At 40.3% G+C, this 20,493-nt stretch overlaps 1 protein-coding gene across 4 annotated transcripts in view; it reads right to left on the reverse strand.

The window, feature by feature from the left end:
• Positions 1 to 415: 415 nt before the first annotated feature.
• Amot (angiomotin) overlaps positions 416 to 20,493 on the reverse strand; it is a 58,370-nt gene continuing 38,292 nt past the window's right edge. For 3 of the 4 annotated variants that reach the window (XM_034486114.2, XM_076918718.1, XM_076918721.1), the window contains 6 exons: positions 15,879 to 16,028; positions 14,115 to 14,305; positions 7,318 to 7,440; positions 6,361 to 6,593; positions 4,402 to 5,268; positions 416 to 4,094 (listed from right to left, as the gene is read on the reverse strand). In XM_034486114.2, the coding sequence (XP_034342005.1) occupies positions 3,997 to 4,094; positions 4,402 to 5,268; positions 6,361 to 6,593; positions 7,318 to 7,440; positions 14,115 to 14,305; positions 15,879 to 16,028 (1,662 nt within the window). In that variant the 3' untranslated portion in view covers positions 416 to 3,996. The remainder of the gene's footprint in view (positions 4,095 to 4,401; positions 5,269 to 6,360; positions 6,594 to 7,317; positions 7,441 to 14,114; positions 14,306 to 15,878; positions 16,029 to 20,493) is intronic. The other variant, XM_076918720.1, reaches the window with a different exon arrangement.

Raw genomic sequence — 20,493 nt, forward strand, 5'->3', positions numbered from 1 at the left:
ATTAGTGTTGTCAGTATGTGCATAGATGTGCCTGGCCTTTATAATGAGCCCACGCCCCATACAAAACTAATTGGCACAACTACTACTGTTACAGGAATGGGATCCCAAAATGGGGGAGGGGGTGCTTCCAAAACGCTAACCCCAAAATTAGCTCTCTGCTTGGGATGTCCATCGTTTTAGCTTTCAGAACCAGGAAACAGAAAGGTGCAGAGCTCTTACTATAGCTTGCTTGCCTTTGTATATAAAAGAATTAGAGCATGTGGCCTGCTCTATTGTCTGAAGATGTTTTAATCTCATCCCATACTTTGAGCAAATGCAAATTCTGCTGCTAAGTGCAAGACAATTCCACTGTCATGAAAGTAATTATTAGCATCACACAAAGCCAGTAAACACCAAAGCATTTCCCACACAGTGCTGCATTTTAAAATGGTTAACTTTATTGAAAGATAGGCACAAAGTGGATTTAACCTGCTTAACTTTATTTGATCTAACTCTCTTGTTTACAGAATAGGATCACAATCACTACAAGACCAGGTACATTAAGCCAAAAGTAATTCTTCTTGAACAATCTGCCAACCCCATCTAGCCATCTTTAAACACATGCCATTGATCACAAAGACGGTCAGAAGAATTTGAAAACTTCTGGTAACCCACCCTTACTACCAGTAGAAAATGTACATGCTTTCAACCATTGTCGTACTGTCAATGGGTGGCACTCAAGAGAAGAATTTCTGAAGATTGTGGCAGGCAGAAATCAGTGACATTGAACCCACAGTGAGTAGTTCCCTTTGAAAATATTTTCTGTAAGAAGGAACATATCCTAAGTAACATATTCCATGTATGAGTGAGCATGTAAGATAACAGACTGTATGGCTAACAGACATGAGCATTTATTCAAGTTAGCACATACATCTATACTTTAAGCTGCCACATTATGTAGATTCTTCATTTTTAAAAGTAGCTGGGAAATCAGTTTGTTAGACCCACTCAACAGTGCAAAAGTAAAAAGAGAACATGACAGGTATCTTGCTATGTTTCCTGCCATAGATGATGGCAGATGTTTCAAGTTTCTACTACCCCATCACCCTGCAGCTCAAAAACAACACTGAAAATTAAAACCTTCATTAAGACAACAGTCACAATACATGACTTTCAAAGGAAGTTCAATTACTTCCCCCAACAATGTTAGTAGTTTTTTTATCAAGTATAGTTCCCTCAAATGAAATTTTGCTGGACATGGGAAAATGGGGATAATAACAGAATGAATTAAAAGATCCTCATAGACCACCAGACAGTAAACAACAAACATTCCCTCCTCTTCTGGAAAGTCCAGGAAGAGGCCCCAGATGTTACATCCGCAAAACTGTGAAGACATGGTTACTATGAGATTTATCCCATATACTAAATTTTTAAACTGGTATGTGGTAGAACATTTTCACAAAAGGTGGAGTCTATACAGACTATACCAACATAGTCTTCTTCCATCTCTTAGACATACAAGGTCCTTTGAGCAAATTGCCTGTGACAGAAAACTGTGTGACAGGGCACAAAGGTTCTGCAAAGTTCACACTTCAGCAAGGACTTCCTTTTCTCCCCAAACACATGATTCTAAAGAGATGGCTGCCACAGGGAGGAATGCATCTCATCTGTTACTTTACAGTGTGGGATTGTAATCATGGCTCGCAGAGGCAGCCTAAATTCTAGCAATGTGTTTTCGTCATGAGAGGACATGAAGTTTCTTTCATTTTCATTCATTTGCTTGGACAGAAAGAAGCTCTCCTGGTGTTTGCTGCCTGATTCTTCTACTGTCTGAAGGTATTTTTTCCTTGTACTTTTAAATGTCTATTTGGCATTCACTCTGTAACTGAGGACCAATACACTGGAGATCACTTTGCTATTAAAAATGTGAAAAAAAATACTAGTTAAAAGTTGTTGTATTGCCTTCCCTCATCTATAGACAGACAGACAGACAGACAGACAGACACACACACACACACACACACACACACACACACACACACACGCAAATAAATCTTTTGGAAGGTAATTAGGAACTACACAAGAATACAGGTAAATATAGCACTCTTATACTCACAGAGGAATACATAAAATGACCCAAGACACCCTATTTTATAGTGAAAAACAGTTGGGTTGACTTTTCTTTAGGGGTGCATTTCATGTAGCTCAATGACTAAATGGGATGAGGAAAAACCCCAATTATACAAGGCACTCCAGCAGAGACAAGATAAAAATTGAGACACCCAATCAATCTATTCATACCAAGAAGATTTGTATAATGTAGGGATGCCCTAGACTATGAAGATGTCCTTTCTTCAAAACAGACTCTTCTTTTTTATAAGCATTTCCCAAAATGGGTATGTACTTGGTAGAACAGAGAGATGTGCTGTGCGATCTTGATCTTGAAAAAGTCACTGAACTTTTCCAACGCTCAGATTCCTCATCACTAAACTTAATGCTACATTGCTAAGTAAAGTTCCTCCCAACCGATATAGCCCATGGCATAATACAGGAAGCCCTTGTATCAATCTGATTTCTAACTTAACACATCTCTAAACTTCTAGCCCCCCCCTTACCTAATACCCTCCCTCCCTTAACCTCCCTATACCCCTGAAAACTGATCTTAATGGTACTATCTGCAGTTCTATTACCTTAATGAAGGGCAGAGACAAGGGACAAGGACCTGTGACAACTAACACCCTCTGTGTCCTTGGAGGCAGCTCTATGGCAAGGCCCTCTGTTGGTCCCGCCCATGTATACATTCCCAGCTGCTTCCCAAAGGGATTCCAAGATGGAGTCAATGGTAGTGAGAAGAGGTAGTTGAGGAGATTGCTGCAATCAACCTCGCTCCTGATTGCAGCCTGGTACTTTGGATTTCCTCTGTTATTTTTTTTTTTTGGAGGTGACAGTTGCATGCCTTTGAAGGCACACGCTAAGGATTTGGGAAAACAAAAAATATTTCCAAGTATTTGCCAGAAATTCAACACATTCAATCAACATGGCAACAAAGATGTTTCCTTATCTTGCAAACTACCGGCAAACAAATCCCGGCAAACCAGCCAGTGAGTCTGCACTGTGAGGGAAAAATGCTATGTCAGTCAACTGGACTAATTTAAGGTAACTGAGCCATGTTTATGACTATACCCACATCACAAAAGTCTGCATGCAGCATCTCACGCAGCCCTTCATCAAGGCCTCTAACATCTAATCCCCTACAAGAGAGGCAGTCATGGATCACTGTTCATTTACCTTCCTACTGTCTGAAAGCAATATATTAATTATCCAAATGCATAAATTATTCCAGAGCATATATATGAATGTATCAACCTCCAGGAGGGAACCGAAAGAATCCACTTCCAAAGCACCATTGAAATGGAGAGAAATACCATCAATACGAGGGGGGCAGGGTAACTGAAAACAGGGAGAGAAAATTGGTTCCAGTACCCTTCTTCACCCTAATCCTCTCTACCTTTTCTTTAGCTTCCAAAGCTCCTAAAGCACTTTCTTTTCTCAAGCCCAAAGTAAGAGCTTTCTGTGGCTGTTGTCTAGGTAGTGACTAGACAAAGCAGTAAGTCCTCAAACTCTCCCTGAATTTCCACTTCGAAACTACATGGTACAACCTGCCTTCTACACGTACTGTATTCTTCAATGAAAAATGACCTCAAATAGGGAAACGTATTCAAAACATCAATGGATATCACTACCTGTTAATAGTCCATGAGTTGTACAAAGCCCAACAATAAGCTTTAGAGCACATTCTGCTTAACCTATCTTTTTGAGGTACTCCCTAAGGATTGCAAAATAGATTGGAATTCATGTCTATGGTATTACTTATGTACTACCAGAGTCCAATAAAAAGTCCCTTTAGAAAAATCATCCCCGCCTCCCAAACCCATCTTCACCCCAGATTAAACAAATGAAAGGGAAAAAATATGAAAAAGAACTCTTGCTGATAACTCCAGCTCTTGAGTGTGGTGTTTAGATGAGATATTCCACCATCTCAGCATCAGGCTCTTGCCCCAGGATCTGTATGGGTGTCTTCCTTTCCAGAGTACTGGAGTGGAAAGCAGGACCATCTAAGTGGAAATGAGGGGTTAGAAAAGACTTAGGCACAAAGTGAAAATTAACTTTCGAAAAACAATGTTAAGAACCATCACAAAACTGATTTCTAAATGTGACTTGTAACTAGACATGCCCATCATTTACTTTACCGAAAAATGGCCTCTGCTCTTGACCACTCCCATTTTAGTGAATGACATAACCTCTTCTTTTCTCTCCTCTGACCATGCAATGTTCAACTCTGTCAAAATGGCAGGCCTTAACTAATAGATGTACACATAAGAACAATACCAGAAGATGCCTGCTACAGAAAATTGTGATTACCTGGCTTATCTGGATTGCACATCAGATTTGGGGTAGACAAACGGCATGGTCCGGAACTGGCACCTGGACTTGCAGGACCCTCAGCTTGAACCAAAGCTGGAGTTGGAGCTGGAACTGGAGTAGGAGGTTCAGACGGAGCTGGAGTTGATGCCTGAGTCGGAGTCGGAGCAGAAGTCTGAGCCGTTGCTGGAGCCGGAATCGAAGCTGGAGATGGAACCGGAGCCGAAGTAGCTGGAGCAACCTGAATAGCAGTAGTGGCGGCAGCAGCAGCAGCAGCAGTAGCAGCAGCAGCAGCAGAAGCAGCAGTTGCAGCAAGAGCAGCAGTAGCAGCGGCAGGAGTTGGAGAAACAGTAGCCGAAGTAAGAGATGCAGCAGCTGGAATTTGAACAGCAGCAGCTGGAGAGACAGGAGCAGCTGGCGGCACTACAGCAGCTGGAGAGACAGGAGCAGCTGGAGCGATAGAAGTAGCTGCAGAGACAGAAGTAGCTGGAGTGACAGCAGCAGCAAGAGCAGCAGCATTTGCTGGAGATGGGGTGGCAGGAGCAGCAGCTGGAGCAGTAGCAGCAGCAACAGCAACTGGAGCAGCAGCTACCATGATAGTGGTGTTGGTGGCAGCAGTGGCAGTGTTGGTGGCAGCAGTTGCATTGATGGCAGCAGCAGGAGCAGCAGCAGCAACTGGACCAGCCATTGGAGCCGAGATGGGTGTGACAGCTGCAGTTTTGGTCGATTCCGATCCACGTTCAGTTTGAGTGCTGCAATCGCGACTGCCTGTCTTTGAATGAGCCGAGAGTAGGGGAGTAGATGGAGGCACAGGGGAAGGTGTGGATGGGCCAGGCTCAGCACGGTAGTCTCCACCCAGAAGAATGCCTAAAGATGAAGCAAGAAACAAGAGGATGGGAGTTGATTTTCATCTAGATACTGATTAACTATTTACTCTTGTTAGAGTTCAGGAAAAGAAAATATTTGGCATCTCATTGAAACATGATTGCTTTTGCCTCTAGGGAATCTCTGGGATCCTCTATCTTGCATTCCAGCTAAAAGTTGCTTTTGGTCCCTTCTTATCTTTATTATCCAATATGCAACATAACATTAAACCTCTAAGTGTCCTTGGTATCTGTTAGAATTCTTTTCCATTGGTGATTGCAGAAGACCAACTTGTCAGAGGTCTTTTGTGTAGCAGTAATATCAATACCCCACATTATCCAGAGAGATGAAAATACCTCAGTGGCTTGGGGAACCTGTAGATACCAATGAGAGTAATTTTCGTTCTGTAACCTATGGTACCAAACATGATCATAACTCTGAGAATATCTGCTCTAACTAAAGAATGCTGCAACAGTCATTGGATGAAGAAAGGAGTTAAAAACAACAAAAGATTTGAAATATATATATTTGTTTGCTTCCTCTGGATCAAAAATGTGTCTCAGTATCTATGGTACTCCTAGGCTTTAATCAGGAGATAAAATGGACAGGAATCAAACAAAAAAGTACATTCTGTTCTCACATCTGAACATCCTGGTAACAAAAGCTGCCTCCTGACTCCATTAGCTTAAAGAGAACTTTGGGTCCTCTTCTGTCGGGGAGGAAGGAACACAGTGAAGCTCTAATTTCAAATATTGCCTGAGATGAAGTCCATTTGGGTTTTGAGCAAAATTCCCATATGGCAAAAGTCAAATGCAAGATTTTTTTTTTTTAGATAAATTCAAGTTAGGTTCTTTTCCACCCTTAAAGAATACTGGATTCTCACATTTTTAGGCTTTGGTCGCAGTTACTGTTCTTACTCAGAGACTTCAGAGGTCCTGCTTATACATCTAGTTCCATCAGAGGAAGAGATTAACCCGGAACTATCCTCTCTAGTACCTGGACCATTGTCTCCTTTCCTTGCTGTGTATAAAAGAGTCAAGACACTTTCTAAGTATGTCACTGTGCCACTGCTTCTGTTCCTTTCACTTTCCTTACCTAGGCTCCCCTTCCAGCTCTTGTCATCTCGCTTCTCCTCCATAATGGGTACACCAGTCAAGGTAGATGAGTGTGCAAGCAGGCCTGATCCAGCATTGGAAATTGACATCAGAGACTTTGCTGGCCGCATGGATGAGAGTTGTTCTGTCTTGCTCGGCTCCTTTCTAGAGCGCTGTTGCAGTACCTTGATCATGGCGTCCTTTTCAATAATCTGGGCGTGGAGGGTCTTAATCCTAGCAGTCAAAGAAAAAGCACATACAGAAACTTGGTTGCTACTTCTCTATTGTGATCTCACTGCCTACATAGATTTGCATTCCTATTATCCTTTCAATTAAGGGTTGGTCTAGTTAAGTCTTAGTTGGAGGCAAGGGTCAGTATGTTAGGGCTTTAAAGAAAAAATAGCACATCCTCTGGACTGCCAAGTAGATGTAAGAGAGTATATAAAAATTTTATGGCCACCCTAGAAGATCAGAGTCAAATATTGACAAATAGAAAGACCATGTAGGAAAGAAGTCATAATAACAGTAAGTTCAGTAAGAAGATGGAGTCTTCTACTAATAAAGCATGACTTCCAGGTAATAATAAATGACAGTGAGTATATAAAAGACATTGGGTGCCATATTCCCCAGATGTTTTGTTGACAAATTGTCTGTATTATAGAATTGAGGTATTCTTGCCAAAGAATACGTCAGAGCAGATTGCAAATGTAAAACAATTATAAAATCCAGGAAAAGGCAACCCGGACCTGCAACTCTGTAGTTGGTAAGAATGTTCATTATTAAGGTCATCACATCAAACCTTAGGTAACAGACTGGCAGGAGTGAAGAGTTGGGTTTGGGGGGCAGGCTACACAATCAAGTTCATCACTTATGAATAAACATGCTTTCCCTTCTCTACTGATGTAGCTAGTCTCAATATCAACTTTTCAACCCTTCTAGATCCACATTCAGATTTTACCTTCCCTCCATGTCCAAGCAACGCTTGTTGGCCATCAGGATTTCTTCCTCTTCCTTCTGGATGCGGGCCTCTAAGGCTGTGTCATAGCTGGTGTTAGGAGAGTGGCTAATAACTGTTGTGTCTCTGTGGGAGAAAAAGGACAGTGCTGATAATGAGCAGGCATTGAAATCAATAAATGTTATTCTCTAGCCTAAGTCAATGGAGGCTTTGCTGAAAATTCTTAAGTCAACATTGATCTCAATAGGAATGTTTGATTTGCCAGGGACTTGCTGGAAAGAGCTTTTAGCAAGTATGATTTCAGGAATATGTCCACTTCTGACTTCATTCTCTTAATTCCCACAAAATGGAAAGATATGTTTGAATGAAACCAGAGGATTGCTAAGTAGGCTTTGTGGCAGTTGAGTGTCATTTACATATGGGGGCTAGAAACACACAACAGTCAGAGATATATAAACAACTAAAGTCAGTTACGGCATATGAACTAACAGAAAGGGCCTTTGACTCTGTGCTGTTTGGTTCTTTATCTAATCTGCACCAGAACCATTCTCTCAGTGAATGCATGGGTTTTAAACCAACTCAAGTGACTGTTCTCATGCCAGAGTCTCAGCGGTGCAAGGGATCATCGTGTTCCACCTGGAATTGTCTCAGGCCATTAACTCAAAGACTGTTAACAAGAAGAAACATGTGTGCAGAGAATAACAGAGACAGAAAGGGGTGAGAGGACAAGAGAAAAAAAGACAAGGAAGGAAAGGAGATGAGATGAGGACTAAGAGAAAGAGATAGATATTACAATTAAAGAAGACATATATGGAATTACAAGGGTTATACAAGAAATCAAAACAACAGACTGAAGAAAGAAGTGGCCCTACTTCACTTCAGTCCTTCCAGATCCCAGATACATTGTCTGCTGGAAGCTAAATAGTCATGTTCTCTTGGCATTGAGATTGTGATGAGTACAGATTTGGGGTAATACAAGAACAAGGGAATGACCCCATGGTAAGTTAGCTTTAAGATTAGGGAAGTCTGGCAGGCCTCTATAAAAACCACTGCTGTCCCAATGCCTGCAGCTCATTTGCAAAGTTGTAACCATCTATTGGAGTTGGGAAGAAGGGGGAGGGATATAGCTTCTCTTATCATTTGCCAAAATCAAACTAGTTTAACATTCCAAAATTGTATATTTCTCCAGAGCAATCCATTTGTTCACAATTCTCCTGGATTAACAACACCTTTGCATAGTATTTGATATGAAGGCTATTCCTAGAGACAGCCCCAGGATCAAGTAGTAGCTTCCACAGGGACTCTGCCATTAACAATCTTTCTGACCTCCGAAAGTTAGTTACCTGCTTTTATGCTTACTCTTCTTTATATACAAAATGACAACTGAAGTGACATTTGCTTCCCTTTATATGAATTAAAATGATTTACGTAAAAACATATACCCCTGGGCACAGTTATGGCCCATAACAATGCTTTTAAAAAAATATATTGAAAAGTGTGTAGGTAGAAAGAGAATAGCAAAAAGTCGGTATGCGTTTGAGACAGTCTTCCCCTTGGTGCAATCCTGGAGGCCATTCCCGCTCTTACAGAGTGCCAAGGGAAAAGGAAGGCTAACACTTTAGAGCCAAGCCTCTTGAAAAGTGCATGCTGTCTACAAACACTGGGGGTTTGAACGTACAGTTTGTCATTGGGGGAAACTGGTGCTGGCCTACAGCCACTTTCATTGCATAAAAGACCAGTTTGGGTACACAGAGCCCTGCCAGCTAATTGATATGGACACTGTGAACTGCTCAGGAATGGAGCCTGAAAATGTGGGGCACTTAGTGAATTCCTACAGGGCTGCCAGAACAGGCCTCAACATCAATCTTCCTTGGAGAAGACTGGGGCTATGAAGCCAATGGCTTTGCAAATGCAAGCTAGTACAGCATTTGAAGGAACTACTTCCACAGCTCTGAGACTGCCATCAAGAACACCAGAAGATAATGGCTGCAGGTTGCAGACAGCTTACAAAGCTACATGCCCCTGAACCTGCTATCCCATCCTCTCAAATTCTTAAAATAATCTCTCTTCTTTTCTCTAATAACATAATCCCAATTCTAGTGTTCTTAAGGTTGTCATCCATGGCTTCCTAAATAAAACACCCCATGGCCATTTAAACTTTACCATGACTACTATGGTGATTCAAGCCTACAAATCCTAGCACTCGGGAGGCTGAGGCAGGAAGATCATTACAAGACCATCTTTATATAGAAAATTTCAGACCAGCCAAGGTCAGGGTGAGACCCTGTCTCTAAAGATCAAAAAATAACTATAAAAAAATCAATTAATAAATATGCTTCTTTTTTTTCTAGCTGGTAGCATCCTGTTGCTTATTTAATCCATAAACTTTACCAAAAGTGGAAGATCATGGGAGGCTAGAGAAAAGAAACATGTGGAAATGATTAGGCCCTAGGTGTAGGAAGCTTGCAAGGGTAGACAAGGAATAAATAATTAACTACTACAGGAATGAGTTTGGACTTTAGTCCAACAGGCACTGAAAACCATTAGAGCTTTTTGTGGGGAATGAAAGAGTATGTGCCAAGCTCTACGACAATAGCACTATCTGTTGCTGAAATATAGAGATGGATCAGAAAAAAAAAGGCACTTGAATCAAGCAGACCAGTTAGGAAGGTTATTGCAGTAATCCCATTAGAGGATAACAAAAACCCAAACTGGGAAAGTGGAAAGGGAAATGGGAACAGGCTGGAGGTTGTTGATGTGATTGGACTTGGAGACCATGTCCATGGTAACATTAGGAAGATAAAAGAATGAGTGAGAACTGTACTTGTAATTCAAATCATGGAATAGTGTTTGCTGTCATGGGAAACCAAGGAGAGGATTCTTCCAAAGTGCTATGACAGTTTAAATTACGAAGCTGCTAGAGTAACGCCTTGAGAACAGCTCTATGATAAGATCCAACAAGTTGTTGGAGATTTTTAAGTTTAATCTCAGAAATGAAAGCACTATTATTACAGCATTTTTCTAACCGCAGAGACGGTTAGAAAACAAGGTAACTACAATACAGACTGAGAAGAAAGCAAACTCAGGAAACTGAGAAAGGACATTAAGGAAGGAACAAATAGCCACGTCTGGTTTGAGTCTTCCTCATAGCCCTCAGTTATTTTACCTCTTCTTTTTTCTGGATTTGCATTGCCCAAAACAAACCTGAAACATTCCAAGTACAGTTAACAACCCAATTCAGTAAATCTAAACGAATAGATGGCAGGGTTGAGGGGTTGTTATCGTATTATCTTCTTGCCGCTCCACAGGCATAAATTCACCATTTATGAGCTCAAAACTCAAAATCTGTATTGCCAAATCAGGTCTGCTGGGAATGAACAAGGACTTCTTTTTTTAGGGATTTCCATTCATCATATTAAGTACCTAGATTCTCTAGAGACACAGTAACTTCAGAGCCTGAACGCAGGGAATGACCCTGCAATTATTGATAATGTCTCCAAGTGCCTAAGAATCTCCAACTGATCCTTCATTCAACAGCTAGTGATCGCAAGCTCACCATTATTGAGCTGGGAGACAGTTAAAACTGATAAATTGTTTATTTAAATCCTGCCTCTTGTGCCCTTTAGTATTGATCTATATGATATAATACGTCCGTGCCTGAATAGACTAGATAACAGCACCTACACTTAAAGTATAAGTAATACATTTAAAGTTCTCACTGGAGCCCTGCCTGTTTGAGAAATAAATTTTCTAATAGCCTTTGTGTAACATAGTATTGTATTTTATTTTATACAGGATTTTGCATAGCCTAAGCTGGCTTTGAACTCACACTCTTCCTTCCTGTCCCTCTTGTATAATGAGACGACAGGTCACAACAGGTCGGTGCTACCACTCATTTCAAGTACTTACTTGAAATAAGAAAAAAAAAATCAAACTACCTCACTAGAAAAGCCAAGTTATCAGTTTATTCTTCTTTCTCCCCTTCTTTCTTTCCACTTCATTGTATACAGCTTACCTATATATCAGTCTCACTGTCTATTCCTGGACACTTCTATCTTGTAGCCCCCTATTCCTGCCTGAAACCACTATATGACCAGCTTTCCCATGACAAAAGGTTATTTAGAATTAAAGCACTACAAAACAAACTACAAGGCATACAATATGCCTTCTAATGCAAGAAAAAAAAGTTTTAAAAATAAAGTTTGTATTTTATTATATTCAAAGGTCACACACTGGAAATAATCCAAATATCCATCATCAGGTGAATGGATGAATGATCTATGATACATCCATGACACATTATACAGAAATTAATAGGCATGGGCTATTAATAAGTGTATCAACTGGGATGGATAAAAATTATTATGCTGAGCAGAAGAAGTAAAACAAAGAGTGTAAACACAGTACAACTCCTTTTATATTGACACTCTAGGAAAGAAGTTGGTAATTTTATGACATGAACCTGATGAGTCACTGCCTAGGAAGGAAAGCATCAAGTTTAAGGGCCACAAGGTCATGGGAGAATGTTAACTTCTATTTTGAGTGTTAAAATGTCATGCTAATTACACATTTATTAAAAACCTTGCTTTTTCTCCCACATCCTCCTCTTCTTTCTTTGCTCTCTCCATTTGTTTTGGTTTTTTTTTTAATTTTCCATGTCTACATTTAGGTTGGCAGATGGAAGAGAAGGAATGTGAAGAGCTATTGGCAAGAGAGATAGAAAAGCCTATGAGGTTAAGAAATAATGTTTTCTGGATGTCACCACACAGAATGAAAATAAGGAAACCAATCTGTATAGCAAAGGAAAATGATATTATTTTTGGAAATATAGTGTAAACCTTTAATAAAAGGGTCACGGGGAAATCATCGAGTCTAACTCACTTATGTTACAGGCATTTCAATATAATCCATATCTCATTTTCTCCTGTTGTCTGAATCCATTATAAACAGTCCAGATCAGGAATGTTTGCCTCTGGAAGACGGTGTTCCTACTTGCTGGGAACAGGCTGTGTTCTAGCACATTAAATAATAAATATGCATATTTTGCTGAAACCAGTAATTATGTGGACACGTTCTACCTAGTGATACAGAGCAATTTAATTTAAGTCAACACATATTTTGGACATAGATGTGTAAAGGAACTCTCAATTCTTAATGATTTCCAGAGGGAAAATGGATGTTTTATCTTTATAAAAAGGCCCTTGGGCCAAGCACCATTCTAGCTTTCTTATACTTTACCCTGGAGTCCATTCTGTAGGCAGCACCAAGATGCCTCCTTCAGACATTTTCTCATGCCTTGCACATTTATGAGCTACATCATGCAAAGCTTTTGCACAAAGCAGACAAAATTGCCCTGCATCTCTCTGGCTCACCGTAAGCAAGTTTCCAGCATCAGGCTTTCACAAATACCTCTGAGCAAGAGCTGCACTTCTTTGGAAGCCTGTAGGTAACACGACACTAAATTCTGCTTCATATCTGCCTCCAAGCCTTGTGACCATCTTCGGACCAAGATGGAGATTCATTGGACACTATTATGACACTGGCTTTTCCTGAGCATGCTTTTCTCAGGAAACAAAGCCAGGGAAAACTTTAGCTAATGAAGACCTCAATATTAAGCCAAAGACAGCTTCAGTCTATTAAAGGTGTAGGGTTATCTGGAGGATGGAAGAAGTCTTTCTGGAGAATCATGAGCATCTTCGCAATGTGCCAGTTCGTTCATTCAAGATTTTTCAAGACAGGGTTTCTCTGTAGCCCTGGCTGTCCTGGAACTCATTCTGTAGACCAGGCTGGCCTTGAACTCAGAAATCTGCCTGCCTCTGCCTCCCAAGTGCTGGGATTAAAGGGGTGTGCCACCACTGCCCGGCCTAGTTCATATCTTAAACACTGATTCCTTCCAATCACCTATTACTACGTAATATCTAGCAAGTACTGGACTCTACTGATGTCCCACATTTGCAAGAATATAAAAAGACACTGCTGTAACTAATAACTTTCTGGATAGAAGCCTATTTGGGAACAATATACTCTACATACAATAGAGCAGGGTCTAAAACACCTTCAATACCTAAGTCTACACCTAAATTCTATCCATTATCATCCAAACCAAACCCATCACCTGATTATACCTGAGCTGTTTCTTTCCCAGCTAACTGTTATGAACACAGGCATCATAGAAAAACTATTAAGAACAACTGCTTCCTATAAAAGCTAGTAATTCTTTTCGTAATATGCAAAGAAGGTGCCCAAGAAACCATAAATAAAACTCTTGCCTTCTTCTCTCTCTGGTACCAGATAGAATGAGACTACTTATATGTGATGAGCTCAGGAATACAGAGAATGTAGCCTTCAAATATAGACCTTCTCAAAGGGCAGTGATGGACTCATATTCGGCGCGTACCCAGGAAGAGCCAGACCTATCAAATGACAGCAGTTACTCCTGAGTGACATTTACTTTCTGAGTGGAATTTCTCTAGTGGGGATTTCACTTTTGTCCTGAGACTAAACAGCATGCACATGTGGCTGAAAGGATCTATAGCTAATAGGGAATGAGGTGTCCAAATACTTAGCCAAGCCCATCTGCAATGTTCTGGCTCACTCCTAAGGCAAACTCAATTATGATTCTAGAAAGCCCATAGTTTTGAAATCCTTAAACTTCTGTCACCAAATCCATCCAGTGCACGCAGAATTAGAAAAAGGAAAGCATATGTAAAGAGAGAGTAAAGCACGGAAGATGACTAGATATTGGGAAATCTCTGAATGTGCTAGCATACCTGGTTTTCCCATTCACATCAATGACTTACCTCTGCGCAGCCACAGTTGCAGCAGCATCCAGAGCAAAATGTCTCATCACATTCTCTTCCAAATACTTTTGCTCCCACTTTGTCATATCTGCTTCCAGGGCCAGAATTCTCTCCTCCTTCTCCCGGAGGAGCTCCATCAGTGAGGCAGCATTGTATTCTGAAGCATTAGTGGGCTGAGAGTTGCCCTGGCGCTATTGGGGGAGATGCCAAGACCCCTCAAGTTAGTGAAAGAAAAACCATAGTGCACAAGTCCCCAAGATTGATTATCTATCTATGCATCTATCTATTCATCATCTATCTGTCTGTCTATCTGTCTATCTATCTATCTATCTATCTATCATTGCTGACTTTCTAAGATAGGATTTCACTATTTAAACTTGAACTCATGAATCTTCTGACACAGCCTCCCCCACCAGATCCGGTTGGAAGAGCTTCTACTTTATAAGAAAGGGGTTTCTCCTGTTACTTTGTTTCTTTTTCTGCCTGTTTGCATAGTAGCAAAGATCTAACCTAGAGTTTCATGCATGTTAGGCAAGCACTTCATTACTGATTCCTATTTCCAGGTCTCAAACAGAGCAGTGTTATGAGCACTGATGAAATGTTCATCACTAAGCTATTCCAATCCTCAGCTCTTAGTTTGGATACGATGCTTATCAAAAAGAAGGAAGGAGAATTTACATCTCTACATTGCCATGTTGTTCAGAAATTAGATTTTAATGAAATAAGACCTTCAGTCCTTGGCTAACAGTAAAGACTTTAAGGAAAATGGGAGTTTTTTTAAATTTATGATTTGGTTCTAAAACTGACCCTAATTTATGAGATCTTTACTGAGTTGTTCAACATTTGGGAGGCAGGGAGGTGGCCTTGATTTTTCTTCTCCTCTAAACCTCAATAAGTTGCATGACCGACCAGATGATTTCTAAAAAGCCCTTCCAGCTGCAAGTCATGGTGTACACCTGCCCAAACTAAGTTGTAAGCCAGTCTGGAGTATATCAGACCCAATCTCAGAACAAAACAGAAAAACTGCCCAAGAATCCCACCAGCTTAGATTCAAAAATATCAACACAATTTAGGTGTACAGCTGTTTCACTTCATAGAGTCTTTTTTTCTGGTTCCTGTGAAAAATAAAATGATGCATTTTGCTGGAATAGAAAACTAAGGAATGAGGTAGGCTATGCATTTGTACTGGCAATGCCTTTTACTGTAACATGGCGAAGTGGTGAACATGTAAAGATGGGCAAGCATTTAAGGATCTTTAGAGTCTTTGCCAAACACAAAATCAAAAATAAATTAACAAATAAACAAACAATCACCCAGGAATAATGGGATTTCTTTTCTTCCTTTCCATCATTCCACAACTGGTAAGTAAGACTTGGGAAATAAATGACACTTATGATCCTCAAGAATTAAAGAAGTAAACAATAAAGTACTTAGCACAAGATTTATACGTCCCTCTCCCCAAGATTATATAAGCAGTACAATTGCTGGAGAGACAAAATTCTGATTGGTGGAGCAGCCTGGAGATTCAGCGGAGGTCTTCAGTGATTCAGCTATGATGACTCATCAGCCATGCTGAGAGAGGGAGGACCTTTACAGCTGCATTTGAGTCACCTATACTTCTGTAAGCAGCCCCCCTCCCCCCCCCCCGCCAATATTTCTGAAAACAACCCTAAGAAACTTACTGCTTCATGACACCAGACTTGGGTAGAATAATTTCACAAATCTATCATCTCTGCCCATCCCCAGGATGTCACAAAGAATTACCTGCTGGATTCTAAGGGATTCCAGCTCCCTCTCCAAACGTGTCCGGAGTCGGTGCTCCAGTTGCTCACGCTTCTCACACGCTGCCTGGAGCTGCACAAGGGCCTGCTGCATCTTCTCCACTTTATCTACATACACTTGCTTCTTTTTCAGCTGGAAATCCAGGTCAGGAGATTTAGGAACGGAGAGGAAAAACAGTAACAGGGTCAGTTATGGCATTTCCAAATCCAGCCTTGTGCTGAGATTTCTTCCAGATTCAAGAAGAAAGAACAGTGAGATGGATGTTTGGGATGCGCATTTTGCTTGCCATGCATATCTTCTCATACAAATAATGTCAAGAGTGATAGGAGCCTCTCTTGTATCCCTTCCTTCTTCCTAATCTCTATGTCTTCAGCAAGGCTTCTCCCCTCAAAACAATACCTTAGAATGCAAGATGGTCAATTCCCCACTTATGGTTGCCCTCAGCCCTCTTCTTTACTATAAATGAGAATGTTGGAGGGAACTTTGTCTTTGTGTGTAGGAGAGAGACAGAGATACTCATCCACACTCACACGGTCATATGCCACAATGGGAGTATTGAAGTCAGAGAAGACATTTTGTGAGACTTGGCTTTCTCCCTCTACCATTTGGGTTCCAGGGATCAAACTGAGGTTATCAGGTTTGGTGACAAACCATTTACCCATGGAGCTATCTCACCAGCCCACAGCCTCTTTAAAATACTGTCTCCTTCCAGGGCTGAGGTTAGAGAAAGCAGCTACTAAGGACATAAAGACACCAGAAATGTCTTTCTGAAAAATAGCCGTGGTCATTTTTTCAAAATAGCCTACAATGGCTCTCTTGGAAAACTGTTTCTCAAATTGGTGATGCCAAAAACTGGTTCAATTCACTTTTGGTGTCCTCAGGACACCAAAAGTTTTTTTTTTTTTTATTAAAAGACTTTACAAATTATTTGGGATTTTCATTTCCAACATTGAGGCTGATCGACTGTGAATTGTATATTCTTTAGTTTTATTCTGGAGACAAGGATCCTTTAATGAATAAACATATATCTCAGAAAATTATTGAGTCAGACATGATTCTTCACCTTTGCAAGTCTATAAGCCATATACCTAACCTAGTTGAGATAACTGGGGAGAAGAATATGCGTTCTTTGTACCCTTTTATCTTGCAAGCTAAATCCTGGCTCAGCAGCAAAGATCAAGGAAGCAATTGGACAGCCTTAAATAAGACATTCATACTCCAATATCCAATGAGGTTGGAAAATTGGGAGGCAGCCTTACCATTTTGCTTGCAAAGAACAGATTCTGCTTCCTTCCCACACTACCTGTATAGCTTCCCTCGATGATAGTAAATCAACTGTAGTCTCTGTCTAAAATAAAAATCCTCCCGTGGGGTCCTCCTACCATTAGCTTCCCCTCAGTCACTGAGGTTAGAGATACCTCCACTGAGATTAAGAGTTAAAATATTATTGCTAACAGGTATTTTAAAAACATAAATCCAGGTAGTTGACTGCAGGGAATTCCTAAGCCCTCAGTGACTTTAGAAGGTAGCTGCAATGGAAGAAGTTACTCATTGTACCTATATTGTTCACAGCCACATAGACCATATCATTGGTCAAGCCAATACATAGGACCTATCAAATCTTCTCAGTACAGAAACCAGGTAACTCCTTCATGGTAATGAGTCGAAACCACAGTTGTTTTGTTTCTGCTTCAACAGCACTACCACTTACTGGTGGGGAAACAATATTTGTTCAGAATCTTCCCATATCCAGGTCAGAATTACTGAGCTTTCTCCAGGTAGAAGGAAACATACCTTACATTTTCCTATCACCAGACAGTTGGCATAGCCTTTGACCATGACAAAAGAAAACATTTTAAATTGTTTCAACGTTCTGTTGGCATTCTCTTTCAAAACAGGCCTCATTCAATCTAGCACTGTAAACCAAGAGAGGTGAATTTATGTCTAGATGTTTTGCTCTTTATGAAAATTTCCTAAGGTGTACAATGAACAAAGAAATCATTGTATTTTGCTTCTCAATAAGCTCAAACCTTTCCTTCCTGATGAGACAAATGAGAGACTGAGGTTGGGGATGCTTCTGCCTTGCTTTTTGTTAAGCTTTCAGTACTGGCAAAGAAGGAATCATTCTGTCGCCTTCACCTTGGGGGTTTTGTAATGTTCGTGAGCTATTTAGAGCTGAATGCATTTATTTGTGAATCATGCTGAAAACCCTATGGGAGCAGTGCAATGGTGATGCAGAGAATGTGAACTATAATTACAAAGGCTTACAGCAGTTATACTTAAAGGCAATTAAACAGACAGCATGCAGTTCTTTGCCTTGATGGCAAAGTACAGCAAAGTGAGCTCTGAAAACTGAAAAGCAAGCAACCCAGGATCATGCCAATCTCTCTACATCCTGCCTTTCTCAAAAAGGAAAACTAAATATCCCATGAAAAGCACCCTCAGAAAGAGGAGTCACTGAGCCAACCCTCTGAATGGGAAAGGCAATGTGGGATCAGTGAGTTCCCCGAGTTTGTTGGAAAACGGGTGTTTAGACAGATTCTGCAGAGCAAGCCAAGAAAAACAAAGACCATTATTGCTGGCATAGTTCTACATCTTTTTTTTTTTAAAGAAAGATTATAACTCACCCACAAATACCACAAGCACCTGGGAAGTGCTTATCCCCCTAGATATGTCACAATGGAAAGTGACAATTCTTGGATGCTGCCCATGCTAGGCTTTATGCATGTAACTTACAAAACTCAGCCATCTTCTACGTTATATACTCCACATTGTATAGATATTTCTAAGTACTCTGGTCTATGTGTTCTAACTTCATTACTCTGTTAGATTTTATGTGCTTTAGTTTTACTCTCTTTTCAGCTATGTATGCCCTTAAGCTCCTCAACATAGATTACTGGTTGGCTATGAATGACAGCTTTCCGACTCTGCCTCAGAGTCTTGATTTGTTAACAAACAAATGTGGGCAATAGGAGGAGAAGTTCATGAATCAGCAAAGCTAAATGACCAATATTATGCCAGGCCTGTAGAATGTGAACAGTTGTCTTTTCACCCATTATGCAACCTACACTACACTGCCCTCAAAAAAAAAAAAAAAAAATAGAACGACTTACTATTTAGTGCCAGCCATGATATTTTATGGGGTGGGGGTACCTAATCAATCTCTGAAGGTTTTCAAAATTTCAAACTGTATTCCACAGATCTGATATTTTGTAGGGAGCTGCTGTTACAGATTGGTCGGATCACCTATCTTCTCCTCTATTGTGTATTCATTTATGTATTTAAGGTTCTACATAAAACACCCGAATACATACATACATACATACATACATACATACATACATATGAATGTGTATGTGCACGTGTATGTCTGTGTTTTTCATAAAGAACTGACTGCCTATCTTATACAACTCAATCATCTTGTTTGTTTGAGACAGTGTTTTTCTGAACTGCCTAAGCTGACCTCAAACATAAGATCTTCCTTCCAGAATGCTGGGATTAAAGGACTACTCCACTATATCTAGCTTGACATTTATCTTTTTATAACAGACACTATCATTGTTATACATATAACACTTATGGGTCCCATAGACCCTTTGGAGTTTCCCTCCTCATTGCTTAGGAATTCCTTCTCCCACAAAGTTTTAAGAAGTTTAAAAAGCCCTTCTAAACTAGTTATCTAATTTACAATAACTTCTACAGGTCTTTAAACTCTCAAAGTTCACAAATCTAGGAGTCCTCTTTTCATATTTAACAATGAGCTCAGAGGGCTAAATAAAATAAGAACTTAAATAGGGTCCTAGAATATTATATAGTTATAACTATGGAGGTTAGAATCTAAGTAAATGCCTTGTGTTTTGTGTGTGTGTGTGCATGCGTGTGCGTGTGTGTATAGATGGATCACAGAGAATGTACTTTTTATAGAAATCTAGATTATTTATTTTTTGATGTCTTCAGTGTTTAAGGAAATGAGGGTTCTCTTGATAAGTTTTCAAATCCACAAGAGTGGCTCTTGTCTTTGTTTGGAAAATGAGTTCAGGACCACGGATGAGTCCTTCTGAATGGCTAATCAAACCCCATACCCACGGGTTCCTAGAAGAAGCCATGCAAATCCATCATTTCAACCTAAATCCCTTTGTTTATCCAGTGAATAAGAGACCATTCCATCTATTTAAGTTCTTAGTTAACCCTGGTTCTCAAAACTTGATGAAGATTTTTTCCCTTCCCTTCCTTTCCTCTAACCCTTGTTCTCAATTTGTCTCCTGAACCCATTATTATTTGCCTTTGCATTCATCTTCAAGTCATCTTCTCCTCACCCCAGAGGATCTGTCTAGGACAACTTCCATTTTTGTCTCTCCACCAATAGTCCTTAAATATTTACTTTGCTTGGCCAAGTCATGATCAGGGTATCAAATCATTCCTATTCAGGATAAATTTTCAAAGGAGAATCTTAGTCAAGTGTCATGGTGCAGGCCTGTCATCCCTACACTTTGAAAACTGAAGCACTTATCTTTCTCTTCCTTCCCTCCTTCCCTCCCTCCCTCTCCCTCTCTCTTTCTTTCCCCCAACAAATGCACAGACACACAAAAGGAATCTT

This window comes from Arvicanthis niloticus, chromosome X, assembly GCF_011762505.2.
Source record: "Arvicanthis niloticus isolate mArvNil1 chromosome X, mArvNil1.pat.X, whole genome shotgun sequence".
NCBI lineage: Eukaryota > Metazoa > Chordata > Mammalia > Rodentia > Muridae > Arvicanthis > Arvicanthis niloticus.